Here is a 19,575-nt window from a genome sequence, read left to right on the forward strand (position 1 = left end):
CGGGGAGTCAGACGCAACTGAAGGACGAACGGCAGCAGCGGTGACGCTGGCCTCCTAGCCGTGCCCTACACAAGACTCCATCCCCCCACTCTGAGCGTCTTCTCCAGCAGTCCCCTGCACCTTGGATGCTCCTTCTCCTTCATCTTAGTGCCTTCCCTCTGAGATTGCCCCGAATCGGTCCTGTCTGTATCTTGTTTGGCTGCACCTGGCGGCTTGTCTTCTCCCTTACTAGACTGCAAGCTCCCTGGGAGTGGGGACTGTTTATTCCCCCTTTTTTTGTATCCCTAGTGCTTAGCATGTAGTAAGTGCTTAACAAATGCTTTTCGGTTGTCTGACCAATGACACTCGTACATCTATATAGATGTGTTCAACAGGCAGATGGCTAGTGCAGGCCTGTATTTCTGGAGGAAGATTGGGGCTGTTGTGAGAGATGAGTTTAGAGCAAAGGCCTAGTCCTCACGCTGGAGCTGGACTCTGTGAGGGAGCGTGTGACAAGTGGGGACCCCAGCTCTGTCCCCAGCCTTACAGGGATGCTTTGCAATAACCAGGGGAATAATTGTCCTTGTTGAATAGCAGAACTCAGCTTCCAAGAGCTCTGGGAAGGTTTGTCTCTGCACTTGTTGCACTTACTTCAAGAACTCTCTTTGTCACAGATTGCACAGCCGGGAGCACCATATTTTTATGTGGAGTTGGACACAGGAGAGAAGCTTTTCCACAGAATTAAGAAGAGTTTTCCTTTGCATTTTGGAAGGTTTGTTTTATTTTCATTTATTTCATTTCTTATTTTCATTTATTCACTATCACTTCATTGGGCACATTTATGTGTTAGGTACTCACTGCAGGAATACAGAAATGGGCAGGGCAGAATCCCCTTCTTCAGGTAGTTTCCATTTCAGTAGGAGAGACCATGTGTAAGCCAGTAGCTGTAATCCACATCAGAAGGGGGCTGTGATAAGATCATAAGAAATATCAGCCAGGCAACCAAGTGGAGAATGGGTTTGGGCAGGGAGAGACTTATGGTAGGGGAGACTATTAGAGAGGTTATTGCAGTAGTCCAGGTGAGAGAAAATGAGGGAACAAGGGTGACTGGAGGAGAGGATCTGGAACTGAAAATGAAATACAACTGAATTTTTAAAACTGGTAACGAGGGTCTAATCTGAGGCTATGGCCATAGGAGTGGAGAAGAGGAGACATATAGGAGAGCTTTTTTGAAAGAAGAAATGACAAGATTTGGCAGCAGCTCAGGAGAGAGGAAGGAGTTGAGGATGACATGGAAGTTGTAGGTCTTGATGTCAGAGAGGATGGGAGTGCCCTTGACCCCAGTAAGGAAGTCTGGAGGGAAAGAGAATGAATGTTTGGGGCATGTTGAGTTTAAGGTGGCTAAGGGACATCCTAGCTGACAGAGGTTAGAGCTAGAATACCACTGTTCAGACCAGCCTGTATCCAATGATAAGGAGCGAATGTGTGGAAAGATTGTTTGGAGAGAGACGAGGAGGAATTTATGCCCTCTATTGGTACTTTTGGGCTTTCTCTGTACAAAATGAAATAACTATATAGCATACTTTATAACCGTAAATCAGTAAATAACTTGTCCTCCTATCTAATATGCTAAATTGTGCAGTAGAGGCAATGAGTATAATAAGTGTTCAGAGAAAGGAGAGACTGTAGGTTTGAACATTTCTGCTAGAAGATGGGCAGCGTGGGCTAGTGCGTTGAGAACAGGACCTGGAGTCAGAAAGATGTCTTGTCCTCAGTTTACTCATCTGTAAAATGGAGGAAATGTGTGTGGTTGTGAGGGTCAAATGAGTTAATGTAGTCTGTGAGCCACTTTGCAGAACCTTTGAAGCACCGGTATGTAAATGTTAGTGGTGATGATGACGATGATGCTGATGATGATACTGGCCTACAGACATCAAAGGAGAGTAATCATTAACTTCCATTCCTTAAGCATTTATTAAGAGTAAGGCCCTGTGCTAAGCCTCTGAGATACAGAGGCAAGGTGAACAATAGTCCCTTACGTTTGGCTGGGGACACAGCACATAAACAGGTAAGTTAATGCCCAAGGAAGAAAAGAGAATGAACACAAAAGATGTTTTCTTATTAGAAAAGGGGGAAGAGAAAGGAATAAGTATTTATTATGTAACTGCTGCATACCAGGGGGCTGTGCTAAGATTATCTCATTGATCTCACAACAACCTTGGGAGGTAGGTACTGTTATTGTCCCCATTTTACAAGTAAGGAAACTGAGACAGAGGTGAAGTTAACTTGCCTGGAGTCACACAGCTAGTAACTGTCTGAGGCTGGATTTGAACTCAGGTCTTTTTGACTTTATGCTTGCCATTCTGTCCTTGCCTTAGAGGATTTAGGGATTCCCAAAGGCAGAGATAAAGAGAGAGCATTTCAGGCATGAGAGACAGCTTGTGTCTCTAAAGTCACAGTTGGACGTCATGTACGGGGAACCGCAGGGTGGCCACTTGAGCTGGAACATCAAGTGCATGGGGGAAGGGGACATGTGTGCTGGAGAGATGGTCGGAGTCAGATTGTGACGGACTTTGTTTAAAAGTCAGAGGAGTTTGTATTTTCTCCTGAGAGGCAGGAGAGATCCTCGAGCAGGCAGTGATGTGCCTGGGGGTTAGGGACCTGAGGCAGGTTGTCTCAGCAGGTCTGTGGAGGAGAGATTGGCAGCTGGAGACCAGTCGGGAGGTGGTTAGAGCAGTGCAGGTGAGAGGGGGTGCTGGAGAACTAAGGTTGTGGTCCTGGGGATGATGGCACAACTTGGCCTCTGACTCAGATAAAGGGCAGAGGTAAAGAAGGAAGAAGTATAATCGTGGGCACTTGATGAAATGTCATTTAGTAACCCCACTCTCCTTGAAAATGCCGTCAAGCCCTGGATCTTTGCTCTGTCCCTTCAGTGAAAGCTGTGATCCGTACACAGTGGCACACACGAAGTGAATGAAAAGCAAATAGCGATCAGATCACAGTGTGCCCTCATTAACAGGATCAGTACCCTGTTTAGTCCATTCGTTCATGCAGGGCATCAGACACCTAGGCTGCAGAAGCTTAACCTCGGTATTTTTTCGTTGCTCTCTGCTTCCTGACAAGATGGGTTATACCTTCCCTGGCTGTAGATGATGGTGCTTCTTTAAATGCTGTCCAAACATCAGAGAATTGCCGTTTCTAGCTAGAAGTTAGGGAATGTTTGATCAGGAAAGCATCAGCCCCCCTCACCTCTACTAATCCTTTTAGATTCTTTTCCCTTCTGTTTAATCCTCTGCAGACATCTTCCCCAGATAGCTCCACTGGCCTCAACTGGCCCTGTTTTCCAACTGGCTTCTTGACTTTTTTCAACTGGTTTTCTTGCCTTTACCTCAACATCACTATGGAAAACTCCCAAACTTACTCTTTATTTGCCTGACCCTCCCAATGCCACCAACAAAGCTGTGGAATATTTGAGCTGTAAGGGACCCTAGAGGTGACCTGGTCCCACCCCCGCATTGTACAGAAAAAGGAAGCGAGGTCCGAAAAGGTCAGGCTGAGCCTGAACTGGAACATAGGTCTCTGGACTCTCAGTCCTGTGTTTTTCCTGCCAGATCACATCCCACTCTCATAACCAGTCATCCCTCATTCTGCTTATTCATTCAGCCTTATCATTTCTTCCACCTTCAGCCTAGCCCAAATGTTATCTATCCATGAAATCTATCCCCTCAGCAGGAGGTGACTTCTCCCTTCTGTGAATCCTCACAGGACTTTGAATGCACTTATCACATTCTGTGTTCTGCTGTGGTCATTTTTATACATCTCTTATCTCCCATAGCAGACCAGGAGCCCCTTTCAGGGCTAGGGAGCAGGTCTGATTTGTCTCTGCCATCTCCTTGGAACCCAGCCCAGGGCCTTAGAAATAGTCCTTTGTGTTGATGAAATGGCTAATGTAGGCAAACATGAGGCCAGTGTGGGTGGAGGGACAAAGTTTACACTGGAGAGTAATTGGACTAATGGCCTCTGGGCCTCTCAGCTGAGGTTGCTGTGACATGCCTTGTTCTTTTCAGGGAGGTTTTGGCAGGTGAGGCCATCCTCAACATTCCCAACAAGTCTGACTGGAGGCAATGCCCTCGTAGCCGAGAAGAGGAGGAAGCTCTCGCTCGCTTGTTCCGAAAGCATTTCCAGCCCTTTGACTTCGCCCTGGAGGACTGACCGATGAGGAGCCCTTTCCACAGTTCAAAGGTAGAACCAGTGGTCTGTCAGGCTCAGGTTTCCTGGTCCTTTGAAACATTTTCTCTGTACCATAAGCCACATCTTCGGTGTTCCCACCATTGAGAGTTGCCTTGTGAGCAGTGAGGATTAGAGACATGAGATTACCTTTGGCAGAGGAGGTAGGATTGCTGTTTGTGGGAATGAAGCAGTTTCCAGAACAAATATCCTTGCCTGCTAATAAACATCTCTTTTATACCTTTATTACAACCAGCTATTATTAATATTGTGATATTTTTTTTTAAACTACCAAAGTAAAATTTACTTTGCTCAAGGAGTGCTCAATGTAACATTTGACTCGTTGGCCAAGGTCATTCTTAATGGAGTATTGAGAAGGCTCTTGCCACAAACTAATTGTAGCCCCAGGTTGAAGGAAGGCAAATTACCTCCCTATTTTCAGTGATGTCCAGGGCAAGAGGAAGGGTGATGTTAGGGCAGCAGGCTCTGCTTTTAGCATATCAGGCAGGGATATTTGTGGTATGGAACTCTGGGAGCCATGGGGAGTTAACCTAGCTGGAAGGTTGGCTTAGAGTAACAAGGGTGTGAAGTCCAATAACACCCCTAGTCACTTAGGGAAGGCTGTGAGGATTATGGTTCCATTCTCTGCCCAGATTTTTCATAGCAGGAAATGTGGCGCCAGTGTTTCAGGGACTCATTGTTGGTTATCCGGGCCTGGGGTGGGCTGGCCTGGAGGATGTAAGAGAAGCCAGTTTGGAAAAGGGTTAGCAAGAAGTAAAGTTACTGATGTGAGATAAAGAGAAATAAGCTTTAAAGAGAGAAGCAAAGATTGCAAAATATACTGTGGTAGCATTGAGGCTAAATGAGCCTTTCAGTGGAGAGGGGAGATTTATTATAAAGGGAGACCTTTGAGGAAAGAGCTGGATGGGATGTTGTGTGCATCTCAGGAAAGAAGGGGTGGCCTCTGGCTTCTGAAGCTGCCTCAGGTATGCTGACCCCTGGCTGTGGTCCTATTTGTGGCTGATAAAACAGTATGTCTTTGCTTCAGAGATGTGGGGCTCTTGGGCAAAGTTCTGGGCACTTGCAGTTTAGGAAATATACCTTTCTGCTGCCTCATGCAGGCTTATGACGGAGAACCCAGGTTTTGTACCCCAAAAGGACTTTAGAAGTGACACATGGGTAAAGTCATTCTGAACTTGGCAAAAGGTTGTCAGAGGGTACCTAGTGTGGCAGAGGTAAGTCTTAGGAAATGAATATCTTCATCACTAAGAAAAACCCCTCAGCTCTTCGAAGGCAGGAGCTATTTATCTTGTCTTTGGATTCCTGGTGCCTAGCTCAGTGCACCGAGGCACTATGTGATTGTCGGGTGGAATCAGCAAGATCTAAGCCTGGAGGAAGGCTGATCCTCTGCAGGTGCCTTGCAGAAGAGGCAGGGAAAAAATGCCAGATCCCAAAGGAGATTCCAAAGGGAAGGGGAGACGAGTCCTCCTGCAGACCGGACCAACACAGCCTCGGGGGAGGAAGAGTAGATAGCAGCCAGAGTGTCCATGAGCCACAAATGTGGCCTGGAGGGTAGTAGAAGGGGCTGTAAGTGCTTAATAAATGCTGGCTGACTAACTTTCAGACTGTTCAAACACAAAGGCATTGTAAAGATCATCTGGTCAGGGCCACGTACTAAATACTCTAGTGTTTATTTACCCAGTGCTGTTCCACTAAAGGGTGTGAACTTTCCACGGTCAGAGTGGGAGGGACAGGAGAGGGGATTGTGGAGGGAGTAACTTGGACAAACTGACCACTTTTAGACGTTCCCTTTGTCCTTGTGTTCCTGTGCTCATTGAGTCCCAAGCCCTGGTCAGAATGCCTCCACTGTGTTTAGATAGAGCTTGTTCGGGGGGCGGAGCCAAGATGGCGGAGGGAAAGCAGTGACTGTCCTGAGCTCTCTCCCAAAGCCCTCCAAATACCTAAAAAAGTGGCTCTAAGCAAATTCTAAAGCAGCAGAACCCACAAAAAGACAGAGTGAAACAAATTTCCAGCCAAAGACAGCCTGGATGGTTGATCTGAAAGGTATATCGCGCCGGGCGGGGAGAGGAGTGCAGTGCGGCGTGGGAGCAGAGGCCGCAGTGACCCTGGAGCAGGCCTCAGAGGACTGAATTGCAGGCAGCTGTGGTGGTTTCCAGACTTCTCAACCCCTGAACGCCAAAGACAACGTGGAAGGTCAGTGGGAAAAGTTTGTGACTGCGGTGAGAGAGGAGCTAGGTCTCAGCCGCAAGTCTCGAGTGCGGCCCGGGGCTGTGGCTTTTTCCTGAGCTTCAGGCCCACAGACTTAGGGGGATTCCAGTGGCTGATCAGAGGGGGATTGCAAGGATCTCTTTGCCAGGGCTGAGGCAGGAATCTCTTTCTTTACCAGTGCTTGAATCTGGGTCACAGTTCTGAGGGGTGGTCCTGGGACGAGGAGGAAAGCTGGTGTGGTGAAGCTTGTTGTGGTGGTGGAGAGAAAACACCTCGCCCTTTATCATAGCATCTGGGAAGAACTGAAAATTTACAGGTCCCTAGAAGTATCTCTGAAAACAGCTGTACAGACCCCCGAAGCTTGGGACAGTACACTCTTCACATTGGAAGCAGACTTTTACCTTAACAAAGAGTTTAAAACTCAAGTAGTTGGCCGGGATCATAAGTAAGCAGCGCAAAAAGAGTCAGACTACATTATCTTACTTTGGTGACAAAGACGATCAAAACATAGATCCAGAAGAAGAGAACGAAGCCAAAGCTCCTACATCCAAAGCCTCCAAGAAAAATATGAATCAGTCCCAGGCCTTGGAAGAGCTCAAAAGGGATTTTGAGAAGCAAGTAAGAGAAGTAGAGGAAAAACCGGGAAGAGAAAGGAGAGTGATGCAAGAAAATCATGAAAAACAAGTCAACAGCTTGCTAAAGGAGACCCAAATAGATAGAGCTTGTTCCAGCTCTATTTTGTTAAAATGCCGGTGCCTTTTGTTAGAAGTAATCAGCCTTTGCACTGATGAGGAGCACAATCTCTTCACACTTAGCAGGTGGCCCTCATGGCATGATATGACCAAAATAAATAAATGTGGATATTGCTGCATTCAAAGAGGGTTGTAATGAACCTTTTCAAACTAGGCTAGTCCTCAGATGACAGGCACAGAGTCCATTGCTGTGCCTGCACAAGAAGGCTTTCTGTCTTGGTAACGTGTGCCAGACTTTACACACAGCGTTTTATATGTTATATAAACATGATATTGTGTATATATAAATGAGTGTATTACATAAGTTTTATGTATATGTATATTGTATGTAGCCTTTGAGGGTCACCCACCCACAAGAGAGAGCAAGAACCAAAAAATTGTAAAGGGAATATATAGGGAAAATGCTAGGAAGGTAGAATTTGCAGGATTTGGCAGCTTGATTAGATGGGAGGTGGGGTGAGAGAGAGAGAGGAGTTGTGGACGACACCTCATTTGGGAACCTGTGTGACTAAAAGAATGGTGGCAGCCTCCAAAGGTAGGACGCGGGGAGGTTTGGAGGGGGAAGGTACTGAGTTCTGTTTTGGACACGTCGAGTTTGAGATGTCCTCCTGACTTCAGGGCTGGTGCTATATCTGCTGTGCCACCTAGCTGCCCCCATAAGCATTTATTAATCATCGATTGTGTGCAATGGAGCGAGGCTACAAAGACAAAATAGTCATTGAGTCTATTTTTCTTTCTAGTATCTCCTGGATAGATGCTGGAGGGAATTTCCACGACCCCCAGAGCACCAGCCCCACAGACTACCGGAGGTCCCCTCACGGCAGACACACAGACCCTAGAAGTTCTGGCTTGGGATTAAAACACTTTCCCTGCGTACGTGGGCCTGGCAGGTGCATCCTTCGTATCCTGAGGGTCTGAGGGGAGTGGTTCCAGATCCAGTAGCCCCATGTAGGCTGCAGGGTGGATTCCTCCATTGAACCTTGTCTGGAGAATGAGTTCACTGAGCAAAGGAAGAAAGGAACTGTCGGGTGGTGGTGGTGGTGATAGAATCCATTCACTTAATCATTCAGTAGAATAACTTGATTCCCTCATTCCTGCCCCCATGCCTAGTGTTAAGACTCCTTTTAGACCTTGTAAGAAATGACTTGGTTGGTATGGTGCAGCTGTTCCTCAAATGCCAGAGCTTCAGTTTTCTTCTTTCACTATCTCCCTCTGGATCTGGTCTTCAGAGTCCAAAGAGCTCAGATCGTTCCAGGCCCTCCAAATCCAGTTTCCCAAATAGTCTTTCTCTTAATTCTCTACAGAGGCAAGGTTAGAGTTTCTAAGGAATTGAGAGAAAAGTGAATATAATGGAATCCATGTGGCAGTAACTTCAAGACACCAAGAACCTTTGACTTGGACTCAGCACTTCCAGCTAGATAGCCTGAGAACATCAGGGTTAAGCACTTTTCCTCAGCCCCTGGATCCCCTTAAAAGCGTTCGGGCTCACAAGACTCAAGATATCAAAGTTTTATTTGCAGTTAAGGCTTGCACAAAGCTTGCATCCACTCCTGAAGAGAGTCAATACACCCTGATTAGGCACCTCACCTTCCAGAGATCTGAGTAGTTTCTGTGACTTACAGTACTGCCCTGGGTGGGAATCCAGCAAATGGGGGAAGCTGGGGTTTGCTTCTCCGCACTGGTGCTCCTTTCAAGAGCCCCTTTGTGCCATAGTGCTCTTTGCCTGGCAGCTCTTGCTCAGTATCACTGGTTCCCTCAGAAAAACTAAGATTGCTTTCCAGTATAACAGTTTTCCCCAGTAGGATGTTCAGGGTCTACATCCTTTCCCAGCAGAGCTCCAGGGATGTTATAGGGACTGAATTTCCCCAAAACACTGAAAAGAAGCACCAGTGGGGTTCACAGATACCACCCAGCCATAGCTTCCCCTTATAGGGCTGCAACCTTTCCAACCAGGTCTTAGAGGCTTTTGCATAGCACCAGAAAGCCTTCAAGAGCTTAATACAGAGGAATTCCTCATGGGAATAATAGGGACCTTCAGGTTCACAGCTTTCCTCATTAGAGCTCAGAGAGCTACAGGAATGGGAAAACGCTGATCACTTTGATGCAGTAGCCGTTAATGGTTTCAGTTTAGGCTTTGGTCACCAACAGGATACCAGAGGATTTTCCTGCCAAGCCGAGTAAGAGAGTTGTTAATAGAGGCTGAGCTCCCACTTGTCCCTGCAGCTGGGCCAGACTATTCCCTTGCCCGTACCCAACCCACCAGCTGCCCAGTCCTACAGTGAGCAAACCCTGGGAGTCGGGAAAGCCAAACACTGAGCACCATCCTTGTTGCCCCAGACATGACTCAGGAGACAGTGGAATTGGACCTAGAGCCACACCCAGTCTGCCACCTCCCCCATCACGTCAGCAGTCCCCCGCAGGTCTCAAGGGGGGCAGGCTGAGAAGACCCGTCATGGCTCCACCTCCCAAGCCCACCAGCCCAATTCATGGGATCAGGGACAATTTGCCCCTTTTCCAATCTGTTCTGGAGAGGACTTGAAAGGAAACAAGAAGATGTTCGGGAGCCATCGTGGTTCTGTGTCTGTCGTTGCCTTCTTCTTCAGTTCATATGCCCAGAAGTGCTACACAAGAGGGAAATGCGAACAACGAAACGGAGCCCGAGTGACAATAACTTTGAGAAACCAGCCTTTTCTAGAGCCCCCTGCCCCGGCTCCTTCACCTGCCGGGGCACCAGGAAGCAGTTTCTCGCCATCTTTACAAAGTTCTGGAGCTTTCAGGGGATTGCCTTCAAGTCCTGTTCCCTGTCCAGTGAGATGATTGACCACACGAAGAAGCCAAAGTCGCATCAACAGCATTAGACTGTGCTTGGATTGTTAAGAAAGTAAATACTATATGACCACTAAAGCCCCAAGTGAACTGAGACTAGAAAAAGAGATAGTATCCAGAAGCAGGGAAGTGAAGGCACAGTCCACATCATTGTGAACAGCAAATAGCCACCACATTTTAAGAAGGATATTGATAAGCTAGAGGGTGACATAGGAGGGTAGCTATTATGGTGAGAGGCCTTGAGACCATGCCATAAGAGGATCATTTGAAGGAACCTGGGGATATTTCATCCAGCAAAGAGAAGACTTGGAGGAAACATGGTAGCTGCCTTAGGTATTGGAAGGACTCATGTGGGTGGAATGAGAGGGAATGAAAGGTCAACAGAAGGTGCCACCCTGCATTCTACCAATCCAATTGCAGGTGCCGTCCCTTTCAGCTTGGTGTCTGGGAGAGGTGAGAGGAGGGCTGGTAGTCGATAAGTATTAATTACTGTAGGCCAGACACTGCCTCTGACACATACTGTCCAAGTCCCTTCAGCAGTAGAGAAAGTGTCTGCTCCCTTCACATCCCACTCTCTCCTGCACTCCAACGGAAAAAAAAGAGGAAAAGGGAAATAATTGAAGCTGACCTGGTGAAGGGGCCGGTTGATTGCTATAAGGGCTTCTCAAGGCCTGGAGCACGTGACTGATGCTGGGGGGTGAGGGAGCAAAATCAGGAACAGTGAGGGGGGGTTGTAGAATGACCACTGTGAGCTCCGTGGAGGGCGGTCCTAGAATGGAAGAGCGCCTTGAGAGAGGATGGGTTCCCCTTCCTTGGAAGTCTTTGAAGCCAAGGCCAAGTTGGGGATTATGGTGGAGGGGATTCTTACTCCAGTACGGTTCAACTCAGTGGTCTCTGGGGTCCCTTCCAAGCCTGAGGTTCTGTGCAAAGGTGAAGGTGGAAAAGCAGGGGAGCCAATGAGCCCACTTCGGGACGCTCTCCAGCTCCGGTCAGCCCAAATGCCGCACCCTGATTCGGCCTTTCCACTTATCTCAGCAGCCAAGCTTCTTGCTAGGGATCCAGCAATCCAAGACTTTCTCTGTTGGAAAGAAAAATCACATTGGCTTAACTGCATAATTCCTGCTGTTTATGTAACAGCAGAGTGCTTCACCAATATATTCTCACAACCCTGGAAGTAGCTGTTATTGTTACCCATTTTACACATGAGAAAACTGAGGCAGGCAGAGGTGAAATGACTTGCCCAGGGTCACACAGCGGCTGGAATTGAACTCACATCTTTCTGACTCAAGGCCCAGTGTGCTGTCCGCTGCTGAGCCCCATTACATAGACTTGCACTGAGTAATTTGACGTATTCTCTCTCAGAAAGTCCCTAAAACATTAATTCCACAGACACTTCCTGGTATGCTTATATCCAGGGTCATTCTCATGCATCATCTTCTGAGTAAGCAGCCCTCTAAGTTGCTAGTAGGTTGCTAGGAGGTAGCCGTGGCATCGTGGATCGAGAGCTGGCTTGGAGTCAAGAAGGCCTGGGTTCAAGTCTTGCTCCTGATACGTATTGGCTGTGTGACCCCAGGCATGTGACCTAAGCTCTCGTTGTCCTAGGCACTGAGCCCAGCAGCTCTTTAAAACTAAAAGGTCAACAGAAGGTGCCACCCTGCATTCTACCAATCCAATTGCAGGCCCCGTCCCTTTCAGCTTGGTGTCTGGGAGAGGTGAGAGGAGGGCTGGTAGTCAATAAGTATTAATTACTGTAGGCCAGACGCTGTGCCTCTGACACATGCTGCCCTAGTCCCTTCAGCAGTAGAGAAAGTGTCTGCTCCCTTCACATCCCACTCTCCCCTGCACTCCAACGGAAAAAAAAAAAAGAGGAAAAGGAAAATAATTGAAGCTGACCTGGTGAAGGGGCAAGTTGATTGCTGTAAGGGCTTCTCAAGGCGTGGAGCCTATATTGCCTCTGCTCCCATCCTGGCAGATGATCTGTAACCCAGGAAGGGCCGGCCATTCATCATCTCCAGCTCCCTGCTTATTTAGGTTGTAGGTAGGCATGAGCTGCTAAGTGGTCTTCCCGTCCTATGCCGTGCGCCTCATATACTGGCCATCAGTTCCTGAGCCCCCTGAAGAGTAATTATTCCTGCCTGGGCAGCCACTGCAATGTTCAGTTCAAGAATGACAGAACCAAGGCCATCCTATGGATTCCCCACCACCACCTTTCCTACATGTGCCAAGCCTGCCAGGCCCTTGAGTCACCAAGTCTTCTTAACCCAACTGTGAAGAGCTAGGTGCTCCTTGCTCCTGAGCCATGGGAAACCTCTGGTTCCCCCAGCCCAGTGACCAAGAATAAGAGCTTTGAAGGAATACTTCTGATCCCCCTTCCATCTCAACCCAGCCTTGAGGCCACTGCTGCTTACCCCTGCCCTGGCTCGACCAAAGCTGTTAGTTGGCCTTATACCAAGTTTGGCTTGAACTGTGAGAACTTTTCCCCCCTCACCCATGTCTAACCAAAGTCTGGGGGAGCTCTACCTGCTCTCCCCCAGACTAGCCTGAACCTCGAAGGAACCTCCTCCCATCTGTACTGGGCCCCCACTCAGAGCCTGGCCTGACTTAGGGAGTCCCCTTTGCCCTTGCCCAACCAGAACTGTGGGCCCCCCTGACACGGAGTCTGGCATGAGCTCCAACTCTTCCCACCCCCAAGCCTTGAGGGTTGGGAACTGCCCCTGAACTGAACCTAAGCCAAGGTTCCCTGTATCCTAAATCTAGCCCAAAATATCCATGTCCATTCCCCCTCCAATACCCCTCTCCTCTGCTCAGCAAGCTCATCTTCTCACCTCACGGGCTACAACTCAGGGCATTTTTCTCCCTGATCCAACCTTTGAAAGTCCCTGAGCAAACCCAAACCCACAACCCCACAGCTATAGTCTCCAGTGCCCCTAAGATGACAACCTTCTCCCGCCACTCTGGCCTACAGGAATCTAGAATGAGTGGCCTCCTCCCGCTTCTGCAGAGCCCAGCCCAACTGACCACCCCAACAATTCTAGAATCCACCAGTCATCAGGCCAACTGACCACCACCACAGAATCCACCAGGCCAATCAGTCATCACTAGGGAGAAATTCCATATGTACTGGAATATATGTGTGTGTGCATGTGTACGTATATGTATGCATGTATACATGTGTGTTTCTATGCATGAGTAGCATCTATGTGCCATGTGTAATAACAATAATGATCATAATGGGTATTTATATGGCATTTTAAAGTTTACAAAGTCTTTTTCATGCTTTATCTCATTAGAGTTTCGCTGTGAGATAGGCAGTACAAGGATTATCATCCCCATTTTGTAGATGAGGAAACAAAAAATCAACGTAGACCCCAAGGTAAAATATGTATTATAATTAACCGAAAAGGGTGAAGGGCAGTAACGTATCCCCTCTCCTGCTGAGTTGTGTGTACCCTTGGTCCTTGTGTGGCCATTATCTTTCCTGTACCTTTCCAGAGCCAACATGTGTAGTCACACCAGCCCCAGCTGTTCCATTTTGCTCTCCAGGTAAGCTGCTTGAGGCGGAAGCACTTTCTTCTCATCACACTGAGCACAGGTCCTGCCTGTGAATATATCTGCTGCCATCCAGGGCCATGAAAACCCATGTTGTACCAGGTCCATTTTCTCATAGTTCAGGTATCCGAAATCATCACGGAGAGTTTTTGTAGACATGCTTTTGGATGGTACTGCCTTTAGGATGAGTTGTACTCTGATACCCTCCTCTGTGACATAGTTCCAACTTCTGCCACTCTCTAAACAGTAGAGTATCCTCAGGGAAGCTGGGGTTGATCCCTCCAAGGGCCATGGCCCTATATCACTTCCTGCATAATGCATCTGAGTTTACAGTCAATCACCCATGGACAACTGGGGCTTGAAATATTAGTCCAGTGCAATAACCCTGGCGTCTACTGATAGCTGCCTCTCCGGAGATTGTGAAAGACTCTCAGCCTCACCCTGTTCCCTTCATCCACTCCTGGAGATCACCATAGTTTCAGATACAGGGGCCTATGACACAGGACATACACATCTGCATTGGTCCTCCCAAACAGTAATACACCCTGCTCATAGTAGGCCAGAGCAGTTCACCATCTTCGATGAGTGACATCCATGGTAGAGGGTGTCAGGACATAGGTCAGGGGATTGTTGTCCAGCCATCCTTGGCATTGATCTCTGCCTACCTTGTCTGGGAACTTATCAGTTGCAGCTCACTTCAAAACCAAGACCCCCGGTTTGCAGACGGTGTAATAAAGACCACTGCTGGTGAGCACTCTTACTAGCAAACACATAGGTTGTTCCTCTGCTGGCATGAAAATTGCACCCTCCCCCCTCAAAAAAAAAAACTACGTTGGCATGAGGGACACACTTAGATTGACAAAAACCAACATTGATGTATGTGTGAGGCAGCTGACCAAGTCCTCTGCAATGATGGTTCAGCACAACTCTTCACTAACAGATTTTGAACCCCAGAAATGGCTTCAGCTGCTGATCCTTCTTCAGACATGGCCAGCGAAGAAGACTTTTTATCTTCTTGGTATTAGTACTCACTGATGAGATGCTGTGGGGCCCAAGCAAGATTTTTGAGAAAAATGATTGAGAAAAATCATAAATAGAAGAGCAAAAGAGTTCATCTGCCCTGGGCACCACCCCCAAGGTGACTAGGAGAGAAGAATTAGCAGATAGTAGCAAAGCAGAGAGGGTAACTGGGGGGGGGGGTGGAATCAGTACCTGCAAACAATGGGGTAAAGCATCCCAACAGATAACATCAGTCAATAAATATTTTGTTGTTGTTATTCCGTTATGTCCAACTCTTTGTGACCCCATTTGGGGTTTTCTTGGTAGAACCACTCCAGAAACCACTGGAGTGGTTTACCATTTCCTTCTCCTGCTCATTTTACAGGTGAGGAAACTGAGGCAAATGGAGGCAATTTGCCCAGGCTCACAAAGCTAGTGTGCGAGGCCAGATTTGAGCTCAGGTAGATGAGGCTTCCTTACTCTGGGCCTAGCACTCTATCACTGTGCCACCTAGCTACCCCCAATAAATATGTATTAAGTGCCTACTATGTGCCAGGCACAATGCTAAGCACTGGGGATACAGGAAGAGGCAAAAAACAGTCCCTGCCCTCTAGGACTTAACAGTCTAATGGAGGAGACCACATGCAAACAAATATATACAGAGCAAACTAGATACAAGATAGATAGGAAAGAATTAACAGAGGAAAGGCACTGTAATTAAGAGGGGATAAAGGCTTCCAGTGAAAGAAGGGATTTTCTTGAAGACTTAAAGGAAGTCATGTTGATCAGTAGACAGAGCAGAGGAGGGAGCTCTCCAGAGGCAGATATGTGACAGGTGTTCTGGGTCAGGGTAAGGAGGTTGGGAGGTGGAGGGAGGGAAGGCATGTAGCCATGAGAGCCGGAGCCAACTCCCACCAGTGCTGGGAGAGTGTGCCCTGTTGTATGGGGGGATTGGCCTTCATATTTTGCCGTTCTGTTGAATTAAAGGTCTTTCCTTTGAGTTAATGTACTCCATTTGATCTGATAAAAAGTATTGTTTTAGGTCATATGATCTGTGGTTTTAAACAGAGTTAGAAGCTACATTTGAGGAGGATCCAGGAAATGCTGAGAACCATCGTCTTCCCAAGAACACAGCCCAGAGCATTTTGAACTTAAGACACAGGGCCCTTTTGCTGAATGTCTTTCTCAGGCCATTCATTCTTTAGGTACCAGGGGGACTCTGAAATTGAGCACCTCTGGATCTACCCAAGAAAGGCCCAGTGGTCCTTTGGTCTCAGTGAGCATGATCTCCGTTTTCTTGTAAGTTTCCTTAAAGAAGGCATAGATAGTCATGGTATTCACCTACCAAACCCTATCTCATTGTCTGCAGGCCTTTGCCAGCATTTTGAATAGGTTGTAGTAAGTCATCAGAGCCACATCCTAGAGGTGTTTTCTGAGTCAAGAGAAACCAGAGATGCAGGTCTGTCATATCACCCATGCCTGCCTTGGCTAATTCCAAACAGACCAGACATTAGCCAGGTATGAATAGTCCTCCCTCATTCCAGGTAGGAGGTTCAAATGTTCTTTTTAAAGTGGTTGGAAGGAGCAGCTAGATGGTGGGGTGGATAGAGCTCCAGCCTTGGAGTCAGGAGGACTTAAGTTCAAATCTAATCTCAGACTGGCTGTGTGACCCTGGGCAAGTTACTTAACCCTGATTGCCTCAGCAAAACAAAACCAAAAAGAAGTGATTGGATTATAATTGTCCATTGGGATCCACTATCCAATCCGAAAGAATACTTTATATCTTCTGTCTTTATTGTCACTTGTATGGGATCCCATAAGACTAGGTGGAAAGGATCCAGGAAGAGTTGGTAAAACAGACTCATTGAGGTGGCACAATGGATAGAGCGCTGGACCTGGAGTCAGGAAGACCTGAGTTCAAATCTAGCCTCAGACACTTGCTTAGCTGTGTGACTCTGGGCAAGTCATTTGACCTCAGTTTCCTCACCTGTAAAATGGGAAGAATGACAGCACCTACCCCTCAGGCTTGTTATGAGTATCAAATGAGGTAATATTTGTAACAAGCACTTAGCACAATACCTAGCACATAGTAAGTACTATATAAAATTTAGCTATTACCACACAGAGACACATATACATGTATGAATACATATATGTGCATGTGTATATATGTGTGTGCGTGCATACATATATGTGCGTGTGAACGGGCACACACGCACATACACACACACACACACACACCCTTATCTACCCCATCCATCCATATCAGAGCTATCCAAAAGTGGAATGCCTGCCTTGGGTTATACTGGCTTCCCTCTCCCTAGAGATCTGCAGTCACAGAGTGGCTAATCACTTATAGAGAGGGTTCCTGTTCAGGCAGAAGTGGAGCAGATGTCCTCTGAGAACATCTTCACTCTGAAATAGTCATTCCAGGGACTCGCTCCTTCTGCAGGGAACACTTAGTTCTGCTCATGGCCACAAGATGGCAGCACAAGCACAGCCTGTGGGTTAGTAGAAGCCTGATGACCAGGAGGCCCAACCCAGAGAGATGAGAAAGGAGGGACCAATGAAAAGTGAAAGCTGGAGATAGCTCAGGCGAGAGTAGGAAAGGATGTCCTTCTGAGCCAGAGCCTGCAATATCTTTGAAGCAGCTTGTGACCTGAGCAGAGCCCTAGCCAGCAATAATTGAGCAGACAGAAAGGATATGAGCTCTATTCTGTAGCACTGGGTCCTCTCCGTTTCACAAGGAGACCCAAAGCAGCTAGGAAAGGAAAGACTTGGATGTGCATTTGTTAAGCACCTACTGTATGTAAGGCACTATAATAGGGGGTATGGTGGTGGTAAAGAAATAGAGGCATTAAGAAAAATCTTTAAACTAGTTTCCAGTTATGGGAGAAAAAATAGTGCAAGACAGACCCTTAAGGAATTACTATTTACAAGATACTGTGGTAAGTACAAATAAAAAAGATAAAAAATGACCCAGTCACTACCTTCTGGTTTACCTCCTGCTAGGGGTGTAGGACCTAAACACAGATGAGTAAAATCATGTACGTGGGGCGTGCTGGGGGATAGGGGAAGTTCAGACAAAATACTTTGGAAAATTTGAGGATGAAGAAAACAGTTACTTCCCAGGCTTCCCAGAGAATTCTTACACCTGAGCTCTCACTTGAAGGAGCAGAAGAATTTTGGAGGGTAAATGGAAGGAGGGGATACATTACAAGGGAGCTGACTTGGGCGAATGCCCAAATAGGACATGGAATGTCCAGGTTGTAGAAAATAGGCTAGAGTGGTTGTCATGTGAAATAAGGCTCAACAGGTCATTGGGACAAACCAAGGAAGGCTTCCATGCCAGACTAAGGAATTCTGTGCAGTGATGAATTACTCTAGGCCCATCCACTAGTTTTGTGCTCATATCTCCATCCCTGGCATAGCCCAGTTTGGTAGCCACACAGCCTTCCAATGGAGGCCCTGGATGGAAAGGTCAGAACCACTATAGGCCATGCATGGTATAGGCACTGGCAGGTCCTCAATTCAGTTCAATTCAATTCACCAAATATTTGTGTCTACTAAGGGCCAGGCAAAAGTGAAAGTCCATGTACCTCCGTGGCCCTTGTGTTGGCTTGGAAGTTATTTGGATGCACTGACCTCTTGAGACAGATGGGGGTGTGGGTGGGCGGGCTTAGTAGAGACACCAGTTAGGGAATCAGTAGAGGTGGGAGGTTGCTTTCAGTTCTGTAATGACATGGGAGATTTTCCTGTTGAGGACCATTGTCCATTTTTCACCACCTCACTGAGTCAGAGCAGATGGCAGCTTCAGTGAAGGCCCTCTCTCTACAGCAGCCTGGCGGAATGGATTTGGGCTCTGAAGGCTTGCATTCAAAACCTGGCCCTCTGCTATGTGACCACACAGACACACACTCCAAAGTGTAGCCTGCTAGAAGGTAACTTAAATCAATTGTTCACCATGACATTGCCAAAGATGTCCGAGCTGAGGAGGCTGTAGTAGCAAGCATTGAATAGTTCAGCCTCTGTGTAGAGAGAAGCTCTTTGGGAACGTTGCAAACTAGTGTACCCACACCGTGTAGACAGTTACTGGGATTTTGAAAGCTTCTTGATAGTAGGGAGTCCGGGATGCATTTAAAACCCAGGTGGCATAGGACCTGCCCTGTCTGCAACTACATGAGGAATGAACAATAGAAGAGACTGAATGCCAAGAATCCTGTTAGAAGGTAAACTGAGGCCCTAGGACCACATGGCCTTTTATTGACAAAGCCAGGACTAAAATTCTGGTTACAGAACATAAAATGTCAGAGCTGGGAGAGACCTCAAAGATCATCACATTCAGTCCCTTGATTTTACAGGTGAGGAAACTGAGGTTCAGAGGAGGGGAGGTGACTTGTCCAGGGTCACACAGTAAATTAGTGGCATAGTTAGAATGCACAAGTGGTGCCAATCTCTCTCTAGTGTAGAAACAACTTTGTAACTCAGTTTAATTATTAAATCTCTGTCCACTAACCTGGATTCGTGTATTATGCAAATTTGGGGCTTCATCTTGATTTTTCTCTTTATAATATTCAACTGTGTTTGGTAGTAATGAAAGCTGCTCTGTTCCATCGTCAAGGGCAGTTTATAGAGGAGAAGGTGAGGGGAAGGGAGAGAGAGAGAGAGAGACAGAGAGAGAGTGAGTTTCATCTCAGGGCCACCTGATCCTTTTGATTTTTTGTTACTTAGCTTTCCCAAAATATTCCCAACCTAATCTCCCTGGCCAGACTGTGACCTTCCAAAGATAGGGATGTGTCTGGTGCCCTGAGAGCCCCCAGAGGTCAGGGAAGGACTCAATGCCCTGTGAGGTCCCAAAGTCAGGTATTGGCCCAGTGCCATGTGAGCGCCCAAAAGTTAGAGATGAGTAAAAAGGAAGCATACGGAAGTGGAAAGAGCCCTAGACCTGGCATCAGAAAGTCTTGGATTCCTATTTTCCCACCAACACTTAACTGGTTCTGTGTCCATAGACACA

At 47.2% G+C, this 19,575-nt stretch overlaps 1 protein-coding gene across 1 annotated transcript in view; it reads left to right on the forward strand.

The window, feature by feature from the left end:
* The window catches only part of CWF19L1 (CWF19 like cell cycle control factor 1), a 34,734-nt gene extending 26,372 nt beyond the window's left edge, over positions 1-8,362 (forward strand). The window contains exons 13-15 of the mRNA XM_027846350.1: positions 654-751; positions 4,047-4,221; positions 7,928-8,362. Of these exons, the coding sequence (XP_027702151.1) occupies positions 654-751; positions 4,047-4,191 (243 nt within the window). The 3' untranslated portion in view covers positions 4,192-4,221; positions 7,928-8,362. The remainder of the gene's footprint in view (positions 1-653; positions 752-4,046; positions 4,222-7,927) is intronic.
* The last annotated feature ends 11,213 nt before the right edge of the window (positions 8,363-19,575 follow it).

The sequence above is a fragment of the Vombatus ursinus genome, unplaced genomic scaffold (assembly GCF_900497805.2).
Source record: "Vombatus ursinus unplaced genomic scaffold, bare-nosed wombat genome assembly UNPS02015129.1, whole genome shotgun sequence".
NCBI lineage: Eukaryota > Metazoa > Chordata > Mammalia > Diprotodontia > Vombatidae > Vombatus > Vombatus ursinus.